A 22,556-nucleotide genomic window follows, 5' to 3' on the forward strand; every position below is an offset into this window, starting at 1 on the left:
CTGTTAATACCCTTTTCATAAAATTTTCATAAATAGTGTTTTCAAATATCCTTATTTTTAGATTTTGTTTTTGGTTTATTGCTCAACCAGTATCTGAGGGAAGTATTATTTAACTGTGGCAAAATACAACATAAAATGACAATTTTAACCATTTTTAAATACAGTTCAGTAGTGTTAAGTGTATTCACATCCAGAACCCAACCAGTCTCCACAACTTTTTCATCTTGTGACACAGAAACTACGTCCATTAAATAACTTGTCCTCTCCCCACAGTGAGAGAGGTATTTTAAACTGCCTCTCTGGAATATCTGTTCACTTATCATGATTTTGTCAACTTTTACATCATATGTATTGAGGCTTTTTATATGCATAAAGGTGAATTTTATTATTACTTCTTACTTTATAATAATGTATTATTTTAAGCATTTTAAGTACTTACAAAGCTGATTATGTATATTTAGTCTCTAAATACCTGCAAGAAATAAGTATAGTGCTTTATTTCTAAGGAGAAATTTGTTTTCACCTACAGAAGAGCAAAGTTCCCTATCCTTTCTCTCTTTAAAAAAATCAGTCTACTGTTTGAATGTGCCCTATTTTCTATGTGCTGGCTGGGTGCAGGCATCTCTATTCCCATTCATTATATCACAAACGTCAAAGGCTTTATCTCTGATATCTGCAATGCTATCAACACCCCAAACACTAAATACAGAGAATGGAAAGGAGAATTGTTATGTATTATCTAGTGTCTCTAGGTGTTTCTAATTACAAAAGTTGGGTGGTGTTATCTTAGCCAGCCACCTTGATGAATTGAGATGTCTCCATGACATAATATTAATCTGAAAAAATAGTTTGTCGATAGCATTTGCTCAGTGATTCCAGAAATGTGTACTGTGAGCCCACCATGCACATGCTTATGGAAGTCCATAAATCATTCTGTCCACTTGAAGAATCATGGTTCATTCATTTGGGAAGAGGGCTATATTTCTAAAGCAGGTTACCACAACCCGCAGGCAGGACGCAGAAACTCTGAACCTCTGAACTGAGCAGAAAATAAGTGTTTCCAGGGAGGGAGGAATAAGAAAGGCTAACATGTATGTAACATGTGTCCCATGTTCACTTTGGGGTGGAGACACAGCATTTAAATGTATTTCAGTTAGGCCTTGTACATCAAAAGGTGAAGTGGAGGATACGAAGGCGCTTAGTACACAGCCTTTGTAGACGGGCCAGAGCCATGCTGTGGTGGGTGGTCTCTTATTGGGAAGGAATGCTGGTCAGTTTCTGTGTTAAAGCTGCAAGAGGGAGGACAAGTGTCAGGCAGTTGGTTGAGATCACTGGGCAAGACTTTTGAAAGGGCTGGTTTCTGCCTTCACCCTTAAGGGAAGAAAGCCTAATGGTCGTTAGCCATTCTCTAGAGAAACCTTAAAAACCTCTGGTCCCTTTGACCAAGAGGAAGTCTGTTCAGTCAAGTGGGGGGCTTAGGATTCTCTTTATTTCTCAATATGTAAGTCCTGCACTCATGGCCTAGCATGATCTAGCAAGGATTCAGTGTGATTCCGCTAATGACTATTTAGTCCTAAGTCCATGTGTATGGACATGTAAATACATTGAACACTGCTCAGCAAAATATTGGTTCTGTTTATCTTTGATATCTTGGTGGTAGTTTCTTGGTGGTAGGTAGTTTCTTCTTCATGTCTTTCCAAATTATTTTTATTTGGGGGGTTGTATATAAAGAGAATATTATAAGCAAACCAAAAAATGCAAATAGTATATATATAAAATAAAAATAATTCAAAATATTTAATTGCTCATGATGTCATAAAATGGTAGACTTTCTCAGCGAGTGAATATATTTCCTTAACATGAAGTTATTAACATATGGTCAGCATTTTCATTTCAACTTAATGTAGTTTATAGTTCTCACTACCTAAATTGACATTTACTTTAAAATATAGAAAAAGACTTCTCAGATGATAATGATGGTAAGGTTAATTATACATAATGGCCCCATTCTTTTTTTCTGTGAACCAATATGTGAAATCAATGACTATCTTCTCTATGAAAGTTTTAGGTGGCTTAGACAATGTTCATGCTTTATTAGAGTCTCATCTCGAACGGGCAAGAGCCTGCATTGCTTAGGTTAGTACTGGACGTAGTGAAGTGATCCATGCCACATAGATGCATAAATCATTTTGAACAGCTGGGCAGTTTCAGGAGGCCAATTAATCAGGTGGAAACCAGGTGTAGAGGCCAATGAAAAGCTTCCCCTTTGCCCTCTGAAGTTTTGCTGAAAAATCAACTCAGAAAAGTTCAATTAACAGGAGAAATGGCATGCAAATTTATTAGTGTGCACAAAGAGAATCACATAGTGATTGTCAATACCTTAGTGGGGTTCAGAAGCCTATATACCATGTTGCAGAAGGGGAATCTCAGAGAAAGCCTGGCTGTTTATTTCACCTATATAGATTTTCTCCACAGATGCAAATCTACTCCACGAAAATCAGCTTTTCTGCACTATTCCTGTCTGCTGGCCCTCTGAATAGCCACCTCAAGATACATCAAAGAACTATGTTTCGGGGTGAAATATTTTTGGTTTCCTTTAACAAAGGAAAGGTTTGTATACCTTTACTCATTTTGTACATCAGGCACCCAGCCACTTGCTATTGCTTACCTGCACCCCATCCTCATTCCAGAGAGTTATTTCCTGCTTGTATATATTTCCTTGAACTGCCATAACAAGTACCATAGACTAGGTGGCCTAAACGACAGAAATTTATTTTCTCACAGTTCAGCAGGCTGGGAAGTCCAAAGTTATGTTGTTTTGGCCAGCTGGTTTCTGGTGAGGGATCTCTTCCTGGCTCGTAGATGGTCACCTTCTAGCTGTGTTCTCACATGGCCTTCTTTAACTGTATGTATAAGGAGAGAGAAAGAGAGAGAGAGGGAGAGAGAACTTCAACCATCTGACCCCTGCTTTGAGCCTCATACTTTGCATATGACTCCCAAATCCATATGCACATTAATAAATGTGTATGCCTTTAAAAAAATCTGCCTATAATCAGTTTGTTTTATATAGGCTTCATAAAAAGCCACCAATCCTATCAGATTAGGGACCCAACCTAATCTGATAGGATGTAACTTTAATTACCTAATGTCACTTTAATTACTTCCAAATGTAGTCTAAATGAATTCAGGTCATAGCAATTCAGTCCATAGCTTGGCTCAACCTGGTCCGCAGTCACAGGTGAAGCCGAGCTATGGACTGAATTGCAGCCCGTCCGAATTCATATGTTAAATCCCTAACCTACAATTTGACTGTATCTCCAATGTAGCCAAATTGGAGGTTAGGGATTTAACCTATGAATTGGGACGGGCTGCAATTCAGTCCATAGCTCGGCTTCACCTGTGACTGCAGGCCCGCTCTGCCCCAGGTAAACAGATAGACTTCTCTGTAATTCAGTAGGATAAAACACCTTCTCCAATAAAGTCTTAACTACAGCTTTGGGGAAGGGCTTCTCTTTCCAAGTTCGTTCTTCCTTGAGTATCTTCCCTCAGCTCTAGATTAACTTGTAGAGTTCACTTATATCCTATAGTTAATCTTTTATCATGGTATAATTCTTTATATTAAATTTCTGTTGAAATCACTCTATGGTTATCTTCTCATTTGACCTATACTGCTACAAGAACAGATAAGCTGAGAAGCATAAGCTTGAAATATAACTGCCCCTGGTGTTAATCATTACATTTTTGTGGAACGTATCTGTTATAGGACTAGGTATTCACTTTAATTATACTTGTACTTTAGTTTTATCTAATTATACTTGTATTATGATTCTGCCATGTAAAATGTATGCCTGTGAAGAAAATCAAAATATTTCACCCCCAAATATCCTTCTTTGACATCTTTTCAGATGGCTGTTCAGAAGGTCTGCAAATAAAAGTGGCCCTGAAAAGCTGTCTTTCCTCAGGAGGGAGGTTTGCATCCATAGAGAATCTGCCTTGATACAGCCAGGTTTCTCTGGAGCCCTTCCTCATCTGAGTCTAGTCTGACACCTTTAAACTTCTCGAAGAAACATTTACCATCTATTTTCTGTGATGGCTGCTACCTGTGAGGTTTCAGCTACATAACAAGACCAGCTTTGCTGCCAGGCTCCTCTTCTCTCCCTCCCATAACGTGTCCCACCACCATAACTTGATTCACCACCATAACCTGGTTTTGGCCGTGCTCTGAGCTGCCATTCTTTCTGTAGCCTCGAGATGGCATACAAATTTCAACCATCTGACCCTCGCTTTGAGTTTATTAATACTTTGTATGTGATACCCAAGCCCATATGCATGTTAATAAATTTGTATGCCTTTTCTTCTGTTAATCTCCCTATTTTCAGTTTGTTTTATAGGCTTACATTATCAAAACTTCAGGGGGAAAATGTAAACTTCCCTGCAATGCCAGTGCAGCACAAAGCTTAGAGCATATGGTAACCCTGACAGGAGGGCCGCTGCATCGGGGGGACCTCACAAGTCTGGAAGGTAGGCACAAGCAGGCAGAGGGAATCAGGGTGGCAGTGTGGGCAAGAGACCTGGACCACACAGCATCTCTCTCAAGAGGGCTGCATGAAGGTGGTCACTAGGACAGGCTAGGACTGAGGGGTGGTGTATTTTGAACATGTCACTGGGGCAGAATGACACCAGATGTTCTCATACCCACACTGCTGGCCCACCATGCAGCAGCTGGAAAGAGCAGAACAGCCTTCTTTCTGCTTACTGATATCCTTACTGGTAAGCAGAAATGCTTAAAGATGCCTGTCCATTAGTACAGAACATGTATTGAAGACTGCATTTGGAGATCAGAGGCAATAAATTGAAAACTAGCATGATTCTCTTAGTCACTTTTTACATAATAGATTCTAATAATTTAAGACTTTTTTTGTATGTGATTTATTGTAGCCCATGTGTTACAAAGGATCTGAGAATTAGACACTTTAATTGTAATATGTTACTAACTTTAATATGGAATGTTGTTACCCCATTTATGGGAGTGAAATATGCTTAAAGAAACATTACAATGTGTCTAAAGTAACTTCTTAAACTTGCAAAAATCAGAGTGGATATGCCACATAATTGCACTCTAGTGTGAAAATCCAGAGATACAAGAGCAGGTCAGACACCACCTGGGATAAGCTTTCACGTATCCTCCTTTTATGATCAGAAATTATTTTGCAAATTTTGCATTTCTACGAAATTATCTTAGGTTATTATCTAAATTCACCATTTAAGATTCACCATTAAAAAAAAAATTTCTGGGCTGGGCGCAATGGCTCACAGCTGTAATCCCAGCACTTTGGGAGGCTGAGATAGGCAGATCACGAGGTCAAGAGATCGAGACCATCCTGGCTAACACGGTGAAACCCCGTCTCTACTAAAAATACAAAAAAATTTAGCCGGGCGTGGTGGCGGGCGCCTGTAGTCCCAGCTACATGGGAGGCTGAGGCAGGAGAATGGCGTGAACCTGGGAGGCGGAGCTTGCAGTGAGCCCAGATGGCGCCACTGCACTCCAGCCTGGGTGACAGAACGAGACTCCGTTTTAAAATATAATATAATATAATATAATATAATATAATATAATATAATATAATATAATATAATATAAAAATTAAAAATTCTGATACCTGGTAAGAACAATGTCATACGAAGGAATTTCAAAATTTTGAATTCTTTTCTTGGCTCTACCTTCTAAGGGAGGAGGATGTACTATTTGTTCTTTAAATTCTCACAGTATTTCCACATTAGAATCCCCAAATACAAGAGCTCTAATGAGAAACTGACTGCTCAGAAATTTGGACAGACGTTATATCCTTATGCCTTCATTTCTTTCATTGCTTAATAAACTCTAATGGATAATAGTGAACACATTTCTATATAGTGTCCGATCAAACGATTCTGTGAAAATTTAGTCAAGGAATCAAGAGAAAGTAGTCATTTCTCCAAACGAGCATTTCAACAGACATTTCATCAAAAACAAAATTTAAAATGGCAATCTGTGTGAAACACTTTGGCAGAATAATAATAAATAATTTGGATGCAAGCTGAATACATGAATTATTTTACTGGGGTGGAGGATATGGGCATTGCATGCTTATTACATTTTTGGTTTGTATTGCCCTACATGTTCTTTAATGTCCTAGTGTTTTGACAAAGACAGGCATAAAACGAGCACTAATATTTTAGTTTCTTTTTTTTTTTTTGAGACGGAGTTTCGTTCTCTCACCCAGGCTGGAGTGCAGTGGCGCAATCTCGGCTCACTGCAAACTCTGCCTCCCACGTTCATGCCATTCTCCTGCCTCAGCCTCCCGAGTAGCTGGGACTACAGGCGCCTGCCACCACGCCCAGCTAATTTTTTGTATTTTTAGTAGAGACAGGGTTTCACCGTGTTAGCCAGGATGGTCTCGATCTGCTGACCTCATGATCCGCCCGCCTCGGCCTCCCAAAGTGCTGGGATTACAGGCGTGAGCCACCGCGCCCCGGCCTAGTTTCTGTTTTCTTAAGGAAATAGACCAGTCCTTTGCAAACACGTTTTGTTTCCTAGTAAACTCATCTATTGCTACAACTGTGCAATTTAAGGGACAAATCATTCTTCCTTAATCTCCGTTGATGGCAATTCCATCTGGCGCCCAAGCTAATGACTTTGGGATCACCACTCTTCTTCTCTCACACTCTACATCCAGTCTGGAAAGAAATCTTATTGGTTCTATCACACTTACAAAACCTATCAAAAACCCTACCACTGATTAAGAACTCCATCGTCACCACCCTGATTAAAGCCATATTTTTCTCTTTCCTGGACCAATTTAACGGCCTCTGGAGGAGGACTGGCCCCTAGATGGCCTCAGCGGACTCAGCTTTCTTCTCCCCTTCCCCATTTCCTGGCTTGCAGTTTTAGAATAACTGTAGAATGTGCTAAGAATGCAGTATCTTGATATATAGAGGAACTTTCCAGAAAAGCCTGGGCTTTGTCCTCATTCCTTGTAGAACGGGATGTCCTACAATGCTTTTGCTCAGGGACCCACCCACGGGATGCCCTGGAGCTAAAACCCAGAGCAGTGTGCTTTCAGAGTCCTTCAGCTGTAGTGCAAAGTGGGGCATGTGTAGATGAGTATATATTCTCTTTATACCAGAAGTAAGTATAGTTTCATTCAGTGAAAGTCACTGTCCCTAATCTATACAATACTCAAAGTTTAAAAAAAATACTCTATGTTAAAAACTGTGAGCATTGAAAGCTGACTTATCTATTCAGAGATCACATATAGTAAAGGGTATTACAGTATAAAATACCAAGAAAGCAGATCAGCTGATGAAAATTACTGATTTTGAACGTCTTTTTAATCATTATATGACATCCTGGTAAGTTTTCCTGAGGAATTAAATGCTTTTGGGATCTTAAAGTACATTTTCTACAAACAAGTCATAGTGTTTTCTTAAAATAAGCTATCAATTGAAGCAAGAATGTGGAGTAGATGGCATTGGTAGACACAATCAACTAAAACATTGTTTTTATTTTCACTGCAGAGTACGGTGAGCTTATATTCACAATTAGTAAAAGGAAGCAGAGTTGATTTTCTACAACTTCTTCTGTTTCTTCTCTCAAAACCTTCAGAGAGAGGAAAAGGCAAAAGAATGCAGTATTCTCCCATTTAAGTCAACATTACAAATGCAATTAAAGGGAATATAATATTGCTAAATAAGACCTCATCATGATGTGTATTCTATGACAGTTTATTTTGACTCCTTTAACTGAGTGTTGTGTTTCTTTAGTTTATTTGTTAGCCACTCAGTTACAAAGATCAGGATGTTTTTAGCTTTTTAGACACAATATTTGTCGAAGCTCTTCTTCTCATACTATACTTTTCTAAAATGAATTTGAAAGTATTGAGATGTCTTATCTACTTTCCATAAAATTCTCATTTATTTGAGCCTATGTAAACACCTGACTAAACACATGGCTATTCACTGTCAGGACTTGCTCCTCAGCATCTGCCATGGAAAAGATTCGATTGCACACATACGAACCCAATGCCAGGACCCCAAGGGACAGGGCAATAGAAATGGGAGTGGAATGATCAAGTCAATGAATGATACACTCCATTAATCTTAATGTTAGGACATTAATATTGCTTGGCAACTGCCTAAAATCAACAATAAGCGATCAACCAATTTGTTGCCTAAAAGTTATTGATTTAACCATCAATAACTTAACAGCATAACCATAACAATAACTCTAATTTTACTAACTTTAAATAACTAAAGTTCTTTAACAATAACAATAACAGCATATATGTATGTACATGTATATGTATGTTATGCATTTAAAAGACGGATATTTTTTTGTGTACATCTGAATGGAGAATATTAGATAATGTAGAAAGACATGAGACAAAGTTGATAATACAACCCCTTAGAGCTTTAATAAATGAGCTCTCTCAGTCAAGCCACAGTAACGACCTTTTCTCTGTGATATGAGCCAGGACTCTGCAGGTGTACAGAGGAGATAAACTGCAATTATAAAGTACAATTAACAGATAGTAGCAGTCTCATTTATTAAACACACCTACGCATGTTTCCAAGCCAGATGATCACTAAGTATTCACAACAAGTAATCACTCACTGGACAAAACAGCATTACTTCACCTTCTGAAAAAGTAGTTTCTACTACTTTGAAAAGCTTGTTGGTGATGAGACGAAAACTGAAATAGGTTACAATTCTAATACACACACAGTACAGGTAACACAAAGAGTCTTTCATTATTTAACATTCTTAAGCATCACCCAAAATGCCAAAAAGAAACACGGTAAGTTTCAAGGTTTTGCATAAAGTACTACACTGAGCTTTTAAAGTGAAGGGCTTAGTCACCCAAATACCGTCTTAGGCCTTACAGTATCTCTCCTGAGTTCCCAGTATGTAATTTATTATACCAAACAGATCATTCTCCAGAGTTCTTTTGATATTTCTAGATCTCTCTCAACTTATAACCTAATCAGCTCCCTCAATCCCACATAGGCCTCAAGCTAATCTCAATCACTCTTCTTCCATTCATTTTTCATTCACTTATTTACAAATATGTATTTTGCATGAATTGTCTGCCAGCACTGTTTTAGGGGCAGAAAGAATATGATAGTACCTAAGAAAGGCCCTCATTCTTATGTCTCTTTAAAGGAAGATAAAAACTTTTAACAAGGTAAATATTTAAAAATACTTTAAAGGAGACCAGGCATGGTGACTCATGCCTGTAATCCTAACACTTTGGGAGGCAGAAGTGGGTGGATTGCTTGAGGTCAGGAGTTTGAGACCAGCCTGGGCAAAATGGTGAAACCCTGTCTGGACTAGAAATACCCGCCCCTAAAAAAAATTAGCCGGGTGTGGTGGCACGTGCCTGTAATCCCAGCTACTTGGGAGGCTGAGGCAGGAGACTCACTTGAACCTGGGAGGCAGAGGTTGCAGTGAGTGGAGATCATGCCACTGCACTCCAGCCTAGTCGACAGAGCAACACTCCATCTCAAAAACAAAAAACAAAGAAACTTTAAAAGACACAAAATGCTATAATAGCAGAGAGTGATAATTGCTACAAAGAAAATAAAATATGATTATGGAAAACAAATGAACTGGTTGATCCAACTCCTGTCTGTGTCCACTGCTACCATTTTGGAGTGAGCTCTTGTTAGGTCGCCACTCACCCAGGCTCCAGTGATACCCTAATTGGTTTCCTTCTGTTAATGGCCTTGTTTTTTCTGCAGCGCAGTCAGTCAGTTTGGGTTCTCTAGAAGCAGAGCCTGCAATAGCAATTATTGAGCAATTTTTCTTGAGAGAATAACCTTATGAGAGGGGAATAGTAAGTAGGGTGAGACAAGGGTGAGATCTACTTAAGCCAGGATGATCTCAACACAAGACTGGCTCAGCCTGACACCCAGAGTTTTGGAGCATGGATTGCATTACAGAGTTGGCCTGACGTTGAGGCTAGAGGAATAGCCCTTTATACCATGTGTCAGTCAGTCACTGGCTACAGGTTGTCCAGGCGAGGCAGCTCCCTTAAGTCTGGAGAAGTGCTCAGGAGAGAACAGGGCACTTGTGAGCCCTTAGCTACCAACAATAGTATGCGAGGGTGCAATGCAGAGGCCTAGTAAAGTGGGACTGAATGGAGCAGCACCCTTTAATTGAAAAGAAGAAGAAAATGGATATTGATTAGAAACACAGCAGCATCTGCCACAGTTGGAAAAAGCACGACTATGTGGTGTTTCTGTAAGAACATGAGAGAATGTCAGTGAAGCACATCATAACAGTGATTGGAGCATGAGTTCTCAGTCAATGGCAGTTATTTTGATTGTGACAGAGATTGAGATGTTTATAACTTGAATAGCTGGCACTAGAATTCCTATTACAGAAGAATTCCTAATGTTGAAGTACTAGTTTGATGAGCTGCTTGGGATAAAATTGAAACTTCAAAGTTATGCCCATTGGCAAGAGTTAAAGCAGCAAAGGGGGCACCAAAACTATCCTGTGTGAGAAAAGGAGACCAATTTAGTTTTTGCTCCTGAGAAGAGAAAAGACAGAAGAGAAGGGAGGGGAAGGAGGGAGATGCAGGAAGGAGAGCCAGGGTCATGCTAGAAAAGCTCAGAGGGAATTAGCTGGCCAAGCAGTGGGGAACTAACTTTTAAAGAATATAAGGCTTGGCCTGGGTGCAGTGGCTCACACCTGTAATCCCGGCACTTTGGGAGGCCGAGGCGGGTGGATCACCTGAGGTCGGGAGTTCGAGACCAGCCTGACCAACGTGGAGAAACCCCATCTCTACTAAAAATACAAAATTAGCCAGATGTAATGGCACATGCTTGTAATCCCGGCTACTCAGGAGGCTGAGGCAGGAGAATAGCTTCAACCCGGGAGGTGGAGGTTGTGGTGAGCCAAGATTGCACCACTGCACTCCAGCCTGGGCAACAAGAGTGAAACTCCATCTCAAAAAAAGCAAAAAAAAAGAAAGAATATAAGGCTTATGTTTACAGTAATTTTTGTTACACCTCCATATCTTCTGTAAGGTTATTGAAAATAAACTAATGGGTTATATGTATGTGTGTCTTTTTTTGGTGAAAATTGAGGGAGAAAATAAATCTTATTTATGAGTTAGGATGTTTGAATCATAGAGGAAGAATAATCTATAAAGCGAAGAAGTTGGAATTCTCAGCCAGAGGTGACTGTACTATCTGGAATATCCTGAGAAACAGAACCAATAGCAGAGACAGAAGGAGAGCGAGAAAGACTTACTATAGGTAATTAGCTTATGTAATTCTGGAGGCTGAGAAGTCAAGTTCGCAGTTGGCAAGCTGGAGACCCAGAAGAGCCAATGGGAGAGTTCTAGTCTGAGTCTGAAGGCCTGAGCACCACGAGAGTCAATGGTGGAAGTTCCAGTCTGAAAACTGGCAGGCTCAAAATCCAAGAAGACCCAATATTTCAGTTTAGTCTGAAGACAAGAAAAAAGTCATGAGCCAGTTCAAACAGCCAGGCAGGAGTTTTCTCTTTCTTACTGGAAGGTCAGAGTAATTTTAGTTCTATTCAGGCCTTCAACTGATTGAGTAAGGGCTACTCACATTAGGGAGAGAAGCTCGCTTTACTCAGTCTACTGATTCAAATGTTAATTTCATCCAAAAGCACCATCGCAGACATAGCTGGGCTAATGTTTCATTGAATATCTGGGCACCTCATGACATAGTCAAATTTCCACATGAAATTATTCATCACAAGTCCGCCTCTTGTCAACTTGGCATCCATACACATCTCCTTCAACTATACTTAATCTCCAAATAAAGAAAATAGCAAGGCCATGCTTCTGTCTAATATATCATCATCCCATGTACAACTGAAGACACACCTACCCCTTCCCCAGAAAAGGAGGTATAATCCTCGAATGTTTACTTTTCTCCTTGATATCCTGTAACTTAAATGTTATAATATAAAATCAACAACACTTAAATGCAATGATATAGTCAATACATCCTACGTTAAATTATAAGGGAATAAGACAGCAGAAAAACAATAATATTTGCTTAATGCACCCACACACATTTGTGTGTATTCATAGCAAAAAAGGAGGAAATGCTGATAACAATTTCAATCTTGATTTCTGTAACTGGTCATGTGGTCATAGCTGGTATTTATAGCTACCTTCTTCCACTAAGCACCTCACTTCTTCCACTAAGCACCTCAGCTGGTCGTGATTATTTCCTTGTTGGGATGACCCAAGGCTTCATTCCTGAAGGGTCTGGGCCATTAGTTGTCCTGCCTGGATTAGGTGGTTGTCATTTTCCATTGACCATAATTACAGAATATTATAATTCCAAGGACACCCTAAGGGTATATATATTGCAGACACACCCTTCCTTATCTCCATTTGGAAGTACGAGTCCAAGTTCCCCTTGCCAGTTAAGATCGATAACCAGAACTTGCCCAGTAACTCTCTTCCTTGCCTGTTGATTTACAGGCATGAGGAATCCAAAGCCACTGGGTAACAGTTTTAATTTCCAGTTCTATAAAGGCACTGTTGTGTCTCTTGGTGGAAGCAATCCTTCCTTTGAAACAGACTTCTAGGCCAGCAGATCATAAAGTTGTAGGATCAAGAGGCAAACATTTTGCTAGTAGGTCACTAGGAATAACGGTGAGTGAGACCACTCCCACTTTCTTCCCTTGATTCCTGGACCTGTGAATTCTGCCTTTTGGAGAAACAGCATCATATTTTGGATGCTGATTTAAAGCATACAGACTCCTGAGGAATCTTTCCCCAGCTCAGTACTGCCACCTGGCTGACACTGTAACTGAGTCTGCAAAAGGCCATTCCATCATTCTACCAAACCAGCTACTTCAGGATGGTAGGAAACATAGTAAAGTCGGTGAATTCCACGAACATGGACCCATTGCTGCACTTCTTTTGCTGTTAACTGAATTCCCTGATCAGAAGCACTGCTGTATGGAAAACAGTGACTGTGGTTAAAGCATTCCGTAAGCCCATGGATGGTAGCTTGGGTAGAAACTTTGCATGTAGGGAAGGCAATTCTATATCCAGAGTGTCTATTCCAGTAAGAATAAAACACTGCCCTTTCCATGATGAAAGTGGCCCAATGTAATCAATCTGTCACCAGGTAGCTGGCTTATTACCCCAGGTGCATATCAAGGATTCAGAGTTGGTCTGCATTGCAGGCATACTGGACCCTCACAGTGGCCATGGCCAGGTTGGCCTTGGTGAGTGGGAGTCCATGTAGGCTAAGTCTCCATCCTGCCACTATGGATACTTTGTTCCTAAGTCTACTGGGAGATGACAGAAGTGGCTGGCAAAAGAGGCTGATAGGTATCCACAGAATGAGTCATCCTATCCACTTGATTTTAAAAATTCTTCTCTGCTGAGGTCATCCTTTGGTGAGCATCCACATGGGACACAAATATCACCATGGTTTTGTCGCTCATTCAGAGAGGTCCATCCACACATACCTCTTTCCCAGGTTTCCTTGTCAGCAATCTTCTAATTATGTTTACACATTATGCCATTTGTTCTTTCCAAGCAAAGTGAACAACCTGGTGCACTATTTGAAGTTGAGTCCACTGGGATAACTTCTCTTCACCGCTGTCCAGGGATGTCCCAGAGAGGGGTTACAGTGCTGCAGCTATCCACTTTCAGATGGTTCCTGAATATTATGCAAAACCCTCTGTATTCCAGGCCCAAGTCTTCTCTTCTTTAGTCAACTGATAATGGGGAGCTCCCCATGGGATCATAGGTGCAGGCTGCTAGAGAAAAGGCAGTGTAGCAGATGTGGGGACCATGGCCTTTTGGGTCACTTTTTCATGTAACTTACTTGTGCCTCAGAGCCTGCTCAGACCTAACCATGTGTATACCACTTCCATTAAATGCTGGAGTGCTCCTCTGCATGCCTAGCTTCATAGCTTGGTGAATCAGATAACACCCAGCTCATCACATGCAGCTCAGATCACATGGCAACTTGGTGGCCCATGGTTACGAGTTCTGTATCTACTAAGGTCTAGTAGCAGGCCAAGAGTTGTTTCTCAAAAGGAGAGGAATTATTCGCAGAAGATGGCAGGACTCTGCTCCAATATTCTAAAGCCCTGTGCTGTTACTCACTTATAGGGCTTGTCAAAATCTCCAAACAGCATCCTATCTGCCACTGGCACTTCAAGCACCATTGGATCTGCTAGATCATACGGCCCAAGCAGCAGAGAAGCTTGCACAGCAGCCTGGACTGCTACAGAGCCTTCTCTTATTCTGGGTCCCACCCAAAAGCAGCAGTTTTCTAGGTCACTTAGTAGGTGGGTCAGAGTAACACACGCAAATGAGGAGTATGATGCCTCCAAAATCCAAAGAGGTCCACAGGGTGTTGAGTCTCTTTTTTTCGTTGTAGGAGAGACCAGAAGCAACATCACCTTAAAAGGAATATCTTGATGTGCCCAACATCACTGGACCTCTCGAAATTGTACTGAGGTAGAAGGCCCCAGCATTTTAGTTGGATTTATTAACCACTCTCTGACATGTATGTCTTACCAGTAATGCCATCAGTGTAACGGACCAGTAATATCTTGTGGAAGTAAAAGGTAATCAAGATCCCTGCCAACTAAATTTTAACATCAGCCTAGAAATTTGACATATCTGTGAGGCAGGATAGTGAAGATGGATTGCTGGCCTTGTCTGCTGAAAGAAAACTGCTTCTAATGAGACTTATGAACAGATACAGAGGAAAAAAAGCATTTGTCATGTCAATGGCTGCATATCAGAGGATGTGTTAATTTATTCAACGAAACCACATCTGATATAGCAGCTGCAATTGGAGTTACTATCTAGTTAAGCTTACTGTAATCTGTCATTCTCCAAAATTCATTTGTTTTCTGCACAGTTCAAATAGGTGAATTGAATGGGGGATGTGGTGGGGGAATCACCACCCTTACATATTTCAAATCCTTAATGGTAGCATTAATGTTTGCAACCTCTCCAGGAATGCAGTACTAACTTTGGTTTACTACTTTCCAAGGCAGAGACAGTTCTAGCGGCTTCCATTTAGCCTATCTCACCATAATAACCCTTGTCCCTTACACTAGTTAGGGAACCAATGTAGGGTTCTTCCAGCTTCTGAGTATATCTATTCTAATCATGCATTCTGGAACCAAGAAAGAACCACAGGATGGATTTCGGGACTCACTGGGACCACTGTGAGACAGACATGGGATAAAACTCCCTGAATCACCTGATCTCCATAAGTCCTTACTTTGACTGGTGACCCACAGAGGGGGTTTAGGTATCCTGGAATTAGTGTCAGTTCAGGGCCAGTGTCCAGTAGTTTCTAATAGGTCTGATTATTTCCTTTTCCCCATTGCATAGTTACCCTGCTAAATGGTACCTTACTTTTGGGGAAGTTGTGAGGAAGTTTAACAGTGTAATTTTTTTTGGCAGTGTATGGTGCTCCTTCCTCAAGAGTACTTGGCCTCCCCTCCAGGGGGTTCTGGGGCTATAAACTGGCTCTAATCTGGGAATTGATTGAGGGGTTGTGACTCTGGTCTAGGTTAAACTTATATTCACTTGACCTAGGAATTTTCTGCTTACCCAGTGATACAGTTTGGATATATATCCCCAGCCAAATCTCGGGTTGAACTGTAATCCCCAGTATTGGAGGTGGGGCCTGGCGGAAGATGACTGGATCATGGGGGTGGAGTTCTCATGAATGGTTTGGCACCATTCCCTTGGTGCTGTTCTCATGACAGTGGGTGCCTTCTCATGAGATCTGGCTGTTTAAAAGTGTGGCACCTAACTCCCTCTCTTTTGCTCCAGCTTTCACCATGTGACATGGAAGCTCCTGCTTTGCCTTCTGCCATGATCCTGAGGCCTCCCCAGAAGCAGATGTCAGTGCTAATGCTTCCTTGTAGAACCATGAGCTAATTAAACTTCTTTCCTTATAAATTACCCAGTCTCAACTATTTCTTTTTTTTCTTCCAAGAGCTTTATTATTTATTTTATTTACATTTATCTTTAAAGCATGAGAAATTTATTTTTATATGTGATGACAATAGTGATCCAGTTCACAGAAGTATATGAATATCTACTATTCACTCAGCACTACATCTCTAAGCTGAAATGAAATCACAATCTTTGCATCTCCAAACACTACCACATGTAGATCACCAATGAAATGACACAAAGACATCAAAACCTAAGTCATGATCCCCACCATCTAGAGACTTCCAGTTCCACTATTTAAAAAAAAAAATTCACAGTGAAAAATAGTAAGCGGCAAGACTATGCGAATAATAAAAAAAAAAGACAGACACACACAAATAGAAGACCATGAGAAGATGACCATCTAAAGGCAAGGAAAAAGGCCTCAGAGGAAAACAACCTTGCTGACACCTTGATCTTGAACTTCTAGCCTCCAGAACTGTGAGAAAGTAAGTTTCTGCTGTTTAAATCACTCAGTCTATAGTACTTTGTTATGGCAGCCCTGGAAAACGAACATAGAACCTAATCCCATAGTCAACTATTTCTTTATAGCAATGCAAGAACAGCCTTATGTATACAGAGAAATTAAGAATTTAGTAGTCTTTCAGAGTATTTCACCTCTAGGAACATCATGCTCAGCTAACCAACACCTAAATATATTTAGTAATATATTCCTTAAATAATAAAGATTAAAACTTGTTTGCAAGGCTCCACATTTAGACAGCAATGGGAGAATCTTACTGAAACCTGGCCAGCCATGACTAAGGACCATTTTTCCTTCTCAAACTAGGGCCAGAATGCAAAGGGTTATGGATGAAAGAGCTCTTGGCTGCTATCAGAACCAAAAAAGAGCAACTTCTGATGAAGGGCACAGTGAGAAAGAAAATCACACAGAAATGCAAACCCTCCTGCAAGTTTCCTCATGCTGCTGGGCAGAGTCTGGAGACCTGAACAGGGTGGTGGCTGCAGGAAGCCACCTGCTCTCATCTCTGAGGATGTGGCCAGGCAGGACCTGGGACAGAAGGGGCAGCCCAGGGATGCCACAGTGCCTCCACGGAAGGCCGGGACCGAGCCACAAGCCTGCCTCATGGTCCAGCTGCCACGGCCCTGAGGGGTCCTAAGTGGACCCAGAGCCCACTCACACCCATTCCTCAGCTGGTGACAGAGCCAGGGCCCCACCTTCCCAGTGGAGGCAAGTGTGAAGAGTGGAGCAGGTGTGACTGATACCTGCACCGAGGCAACGCACACACACCCCTCTCAACCCACAGCCCACTGTTCATTCTACAAGGGATAGTCCAATCAGAAAGAGAGGCCCAGCCTGTTCAATCCAGCCCTACGTTATACAGATGGGGAAACTGAGGGCCAGGAGGCTGAGTCCCAAGAGGAATTGTTCAGGCCACAGGAAGGCGGCACTCACACCCAGTCAGCCAGCCCTGAGCCAAGTCTGGCCTCCCCCATAACCAAGAGCCCCAGGCTTGGACACCCACCCTGCAGCAACCAGTACCTTTGAACGCCTCTGCAGGTGCTTCCCCATGTACCAGCAGGCAGTTCTGAAGTTGGGAAACTGAGTCAGGCTGCCTAGTTTCAACCTCTTTTCAACTTCATATGCTCTGGAAGCCACCAAAGAGCCATTCTCAGTGCACTGACCATCAAGCAGGTGACGATGGGGGTGGGTCCAGGCCCCAGACACACCAGCTCAGGCTTCCCCTCTGGGCCCTGCATAGCTGAGGTGGACCAGGGGACAACCGCCCTGGGAGGCTGCAGGGCTCGGGGCCCACGAGAGCTCTGTCAGTGCCTGAGAAGAGAAGGAAGCAGGATTTTAAGCAGCCCCAACCCCACCAAGGGCGACTATGACTGTCCAGCAGCCAGGTCCCTAGAGGGGCCGGCCTGCACGACCCCAGAGCCCATCTCCTCCTTCCCTCCGCATCACGAAGAGGCCCACCAAGACTGACGTTCATGTCCAGGTCACCCACAGGCAGGCTGAGCCAGTGCTCGGCCCAAGGTGTCCAGCACCGATCCCGCTAGAGGGAGGACGCTGTCCCACAGAACCTGAGGGCAGACAGCAAGGCAGGCACTGCATCTGCATGCTCAGGATCTGCATGCTCCTCTGCATCTCCTCTGCATCTGCATGCTCAGGCTGCGGAGGAAATGTCCCACGAGGGCCAGGCAGTCCACAGGAGTGAGCGTGGCACAGATCCAGTCTCAGAGAGAGGCAGGAGTGGCTGGCACCCGACCTCGCTCCCATGAACGGGCTTCTCATGGCTCCAGATCAGAGAGTGGCAGAGACCAGCACAGGCCTTCCCCGGCCCAGCCCAGGCTCCAGCTCCTGCCTGCCTGTGCCTTGGTGCCCTGTTCACCTCTGCAGCTTCACCAGCAGCCTGGGCCTCTCTGGCCCTGGCCCCACCCCAGGCTCCACAGAAGGGGGTTGGCGGAAAGGCTGCGTCTGAGGCGGCACAGACTAGTCAGTCCAGCCCTGCACCACACAGACAGGGAAACCGAGGCCCAGAGCTGAGGAGACTCGCTCGGGCCACATGAGCGCAGTACTGAGAGAGAGGAAGCCACAGCCTGGGTCCAGCCACCCGGCCTCCCAACCATACTCAGGGGTAGGAGACAAGGCCGGGGCAGCTGCATCGCCCCCAGAGCTGGGACTGGACCCCGGGTTATCCTCGGAGACAGAGCCTGGGCCAGATCCTGGGAAATCCACAGCTCTTTCTTAAATAGCTGTGACAGTGAGGAAGCCGACGGAGGGAGGAAGGACCCAGAGATTACAGAAGATTCTCAAGCTTATAAATCATTAAAATGTGAAGGCCTCTGTTTGATACTTATTTAAAATGAAAAAAAAAAAACCCCTATAAAACAATGTGAAAATCTAAACACCAATAGGCTATTTGACGATACTAGCGAATTGCTGTTAATTGTTCGTTTTTTGAGGTGTGAGAACAGTATTGTAGCTGTGTTACTTTAGAAGGAAAGGAAGCCCTTCAGAAATAGTGGAATATTTAATGAAACAGCAGGATGTCTGAGATTTGTTCTAACATCATCTAGGGGCACACAGCGGCTCACGACGGGCTTTCTCCTTCAGCACAGACTCAAAATGTCCCCTAATATTGCCTTAATTGGCAACAAGTACCCTCCTCCCTCACTGGCTCTGATGCCGTGGCTGCTGTCCCCACACAAGGCTCTCTGAGCTGGGTCTCCAGCCATGGGCTCAGTCACAGTGAGCCCAGCCAGGCTGTGAAAGGGGCTGACCGGCTGTGCAGCTCCAAGGTGGCCTCGGTGGTGAGGAGTGCCCACGCTGACCAGACAGCTCCATTGCTGGCCCCTCTGCAGGGACTGGGCCGGGGTGGCGTTAAGCTCCGGACAAGGGAGCAGGCATGCCACGGATGCAGACAGATCCCGTGGTGGGGACACGGCCCGAGGGACAGGGGAGTAACCTTGACGAGGGCCCGCAAGCCCTAGGACACGGTCCCCAAAGCTGCCTGCACTCACCTGAGGGGATGAAGAGGGTCTGGCCCTGCTTGACGATGCAGTTGTAGCATTTGTGAACCTGGTCAGCAAAGAACATCTCGCTGTGGTTAGCGGCAGACCATCAGCACTCATACAGAAGATATCGACCGAGGCCAGCCTGATGAGATAGAAGGTCTTCTCCCCCTGCCAAAAGAGCCTGTTGGCGGAGCCACCCATACCAGGACATAGGGTGGGAGTGCAAGTGATAGGCCCTAATGTGAAAAGTACCCCACCCAGGTCCATGACTCCTGCCTGCACCACTGAGGGCACAGGTGCTTTGCAATTCAGAAGTGTGCGTGTTAGGAAGGTTCTGGGTATCTGGGCCCCCAGCATAGTCAAGAGCTAAAGCCCATAATCCCACATTACATAGTTTTGAGGCACTACGAATGGTGTGGGTGCCCAGGTTGCAAATAAAGCTGTAACTGGCTGTCAGAAGCATTCCAGGTAGCTCCACTCTTGAGAGCCACTTGGATCCCAGGCTGGGTCAAATGATGCCACCGTGTCCCAGGCAGTCTTATGCCAGGCCCCAGGAGGGGTTCTGCACTGGGAGCAGCGAGACCCGTCCTACTGCAGCAAAGCCAAGGCAGGTTCCGAGGATGCCCCAGTGACTTGCTCAAGGCCTCCCAGAGGTAGGATCAGCACACGCACCCGCCCCCAGCTCCAGCTCCAGCGGGTCTGGAGAAGCTCAATTAGCAGCTAGGGAAGCCCAAGCTTAGGGTTTCCTTTGTTTCTGTTGCTATTTACATCTTATTTTTCTTCTGGCTTCCCTCTCTTGGCCTTGATGATGAGGCTCCTAGCCTTCCCTGTCCACTCAGATGCCCCCATCCTGCCCACTGGCTCCTGTGCAAGGCCCTGGCTACGGCTGGCCCCTCTTCCAGGATGTCTTCACAACACCCACCTTTCTCCTCTAAGTGCACAGTCACCCAGCACCCTCACCCAAATGTTATTGAGCCTGAATCCCATTAGAAAAACGAGACACTCGTGCGGTTCTCTGATCCCACATGCACCCCTGCCCCTCCACCCAGCGATGTCTCCATGGTCTTCTGTTCCAGGGATGGATGGTCTGGGGCCCACTGGGGAGTGGCATCTTGGCCACAGTCAGGGCTCCCAGGGACTGCAGACCATCTTGCAGATGAGTCATGGCCACGGCAAAGCCGAAGTCCCCCAAGGGGTGTGGCTCACCTTGAGCACGTGGTACCAGGTGGAGGTGCCCCCACAGTCGACGTGGAAGTCGGTGTAGCTGTCCTTCACACAGATCAGGCAGGACTTGCTCACTCTGGGCTTGGCCAGCAATGCATCATCTGGCCAGTTTTCTACCAGGAACAGCTTCTTCATGGTGTCAGGTGGCTCCACAAAGCTGGACATTCTGGGGGTGGGACAGGAAGGTGGTGAGGGAACCTGGGACTCCCTTTTTGATGTCCCCTGGAGCGGGAAACATGCTCTGTGAGGCACGTCCCACACTGTCTCACCACCTGCGGGCCAGAAGTCACAGCTCCCATTTCACAGAGGAGCACAGAGGGCAAAACGAGCCCAGGCGCTGGCTGTGGCCCTGGCGGGAGACTGGGTCTGATGCTGGCCACCACCCCCAGAAGACAATGAGAAGGCCCCAAAATCATCCACCCGAGAGGGAAACTCCTTTCCCAGGAACTGGAAAGTCTTTCCAGATTGGCCACCTGCATGTGACTGTAACGTTCAGGGCTGGAGCATAGATACCATTTCTCACACTCAGCCCAGGTGCCTCTGGTGTCACCTGGGTAACAGCCACTGCTCTTCAGAGCTGACAACAGGGCACCCGCGACCCCTGAGGTCACTGTCAAATCCAGCCAACTCATATCCACGGAAGGTAAGGAAATGCAAAGGCAGCCTTCGATTCACAACAGCCACCCATACAGGATCTCGTGAGTGTAGGTGTCTACATGGGTGTGTGCAAGTGTCGGTAACTGTGCCAGGGATGAGGGTGTTGGGAGTGTGAGTGTGTCAGTGAGTCAGTGTCTCAGTGCATCAAGGATGTGTGTCATAAGCATGTCATGAGTCTGAGTGTGTCAATCCTATGTATCAAGAGTGTGTCCACAGCTGTATCCGTGAATGTCCATGAGTGTATCACATGTCCATGTCATGTGAGCGAGTGTGTCGGTGTGTTGTCACAAGTGTGTTGGGGAGTGTTTCCATGAGTGTCAGTGTACCGTGTTGAGTGCTGTGTGTCATGAGTGTGTTCACGTGTACGCTACTGTCGTGTCTATGAATGTGGCATGAGTGTATCCATGGGTGAGTGTTGTGTTGTGAATGTGTCATGTCCTGGTGAGTGTGTCCATGAGTGTGAGTGCACCATGTGTCTGAGTAGGTACGAGTGTGTCATGACTGTGTGTGACTTGAGTGAGCATGTCATGTGTGTCCATGAGCGAATGTGTCATGAATGTGTCATGTGTTGTAGTGTAGATGAGTGTGTCATGAGCGTGTCTACAAGTTGGTGTCATGAGTGGAGTGTGTTCATGAGTAAGCGTGGATGTTGTGTCCTAAGTGGGTGTGTGATAGATGTGTCTGCATCATGAGTGTGTGCATTCTGGGAAAAACCACATACCATTACCAATGGTTCTCTCCGAGGAGTGGGATGGGGGTGGCCAAGGTCAGAGGCGGCTTTGCCTTCTTGCTCCTTATTTTTGTTTGAATTGTTCACAATGTGTCACCTTCATACATTAAAAGAAAAACAGCTGTGGGCCAATCTTTAAAAAAAGCAAGAAAACAGGAAAAAAATTTGAGAGAAACAGGAAAAATCAGTGTGTGCCATGTGCAGTATTCCAGACTCTGAGACCTTCGTCCTGTGCTTCTCAGGTGACGGCCAAGGACAGCACAGAGCCCCTGCCCCAACCCCATCCCCCACACCCCCATGGTGTCGGCGCTCGCTGGGTGTCGAAAGAACTCAAGGTTGGTGATGTTGAGGACCCGCTTGCGGTTGGTGATGCAGTCATAGTCCACAAACTCCTGCAGCTTCATCTGGCAGTCCTTCTGCTTGGTGACATCTGTCCCATCCAC

At 44.2% G+C, this 22,556-nt stretch overlaps 2 protein-coding genes across 3 annotated transcripts in view; both read right to left on the reverse strand.

The window, feature by feature from the left end:
• Positions 1-1,664: 1,664 nt before the first annotated feature.
• On the reverse strand, positions 1,665-22,246 carry LOC129523500 (lysine-specific demethylase PHF2-like). The gene is made up of 5 exons (XM_055364151.2): positions 22,105-22,246; positions 20,709-20,892; positions 19,509-19,670; positions 17,524-17,814; positions 1,665-2,903 (listed from the first exon to the last, which is right to left on the reverse strand). The coding sequence occupies exons 2-4, from the start codon at positions 20,889-20,891 to the stop codon at positions 17,716-17,718; spliced, it is 444 nt and encodes a 147-aa protein (XP_055220126.2). The 5' UTR covers position 20,892; positions 22,105-22,246; the 3' UTR covers positions 1,665-2,903; positions 17,524-17,715.
• The window catches only part of LOC115932675 (uncharacterized), a 60,167-nt gene continuing 59,729 nt past the window's right edge, over positions 22,119-22,556 (reverse strand). For both annotated transcript variants that reach the window (XM_063697145.1, XM_055360607.2), the window contains one exon: positions 22,119-22,210. In XM_063697145.1, coding sequence (XP_063553215.1) covers positions 22,178-22,210 — 33 coding nt within the window. In that variant the 3' untranslated portion in view covers positions 22,119-22,177. The remainder of the gene's footprint in view (positions 22,211-22,556) is intronic.

This window comes from Gorilla gorilla, chromosome 14, assembly GCF_029281585.2.
Source record: "Gorilla gorilla gorilla isolate KB3781 chromosome 14, NHGRI_mGorGor1-v2.1_pri, whole genome shotgun sequence".
Taxonomy (NCBI): Eukaryota; Metazoa; Chordata; class Mammalia; order Primates; family Hominidae; genus Gorilla; species Gorilla gorilla.

Coding starts and splice junctions, on each gene's coding strand:
- LOC129523500 (XM_055364151.2), bottom strand. CDS start 20,891: ATGTCCAGCTTTGTGGAGCCACCTGACACCATGAAGAAGCTGTTCCTG. Junction 19,671..20,708: donor CCTGGTACCACGTGCTCAAG/GTGAGCCACACC, acceptor CTCTTTTGGCAG/GGGGAGAAGACCTTCTATCT. Junction 17,815..19,508: donor GACCCTCTTCATCCCCTCAG/GTGAGTGCAGGC, acceptor TTCTCTTCTCAG/GCACTGACAGAGCTCTCGTG.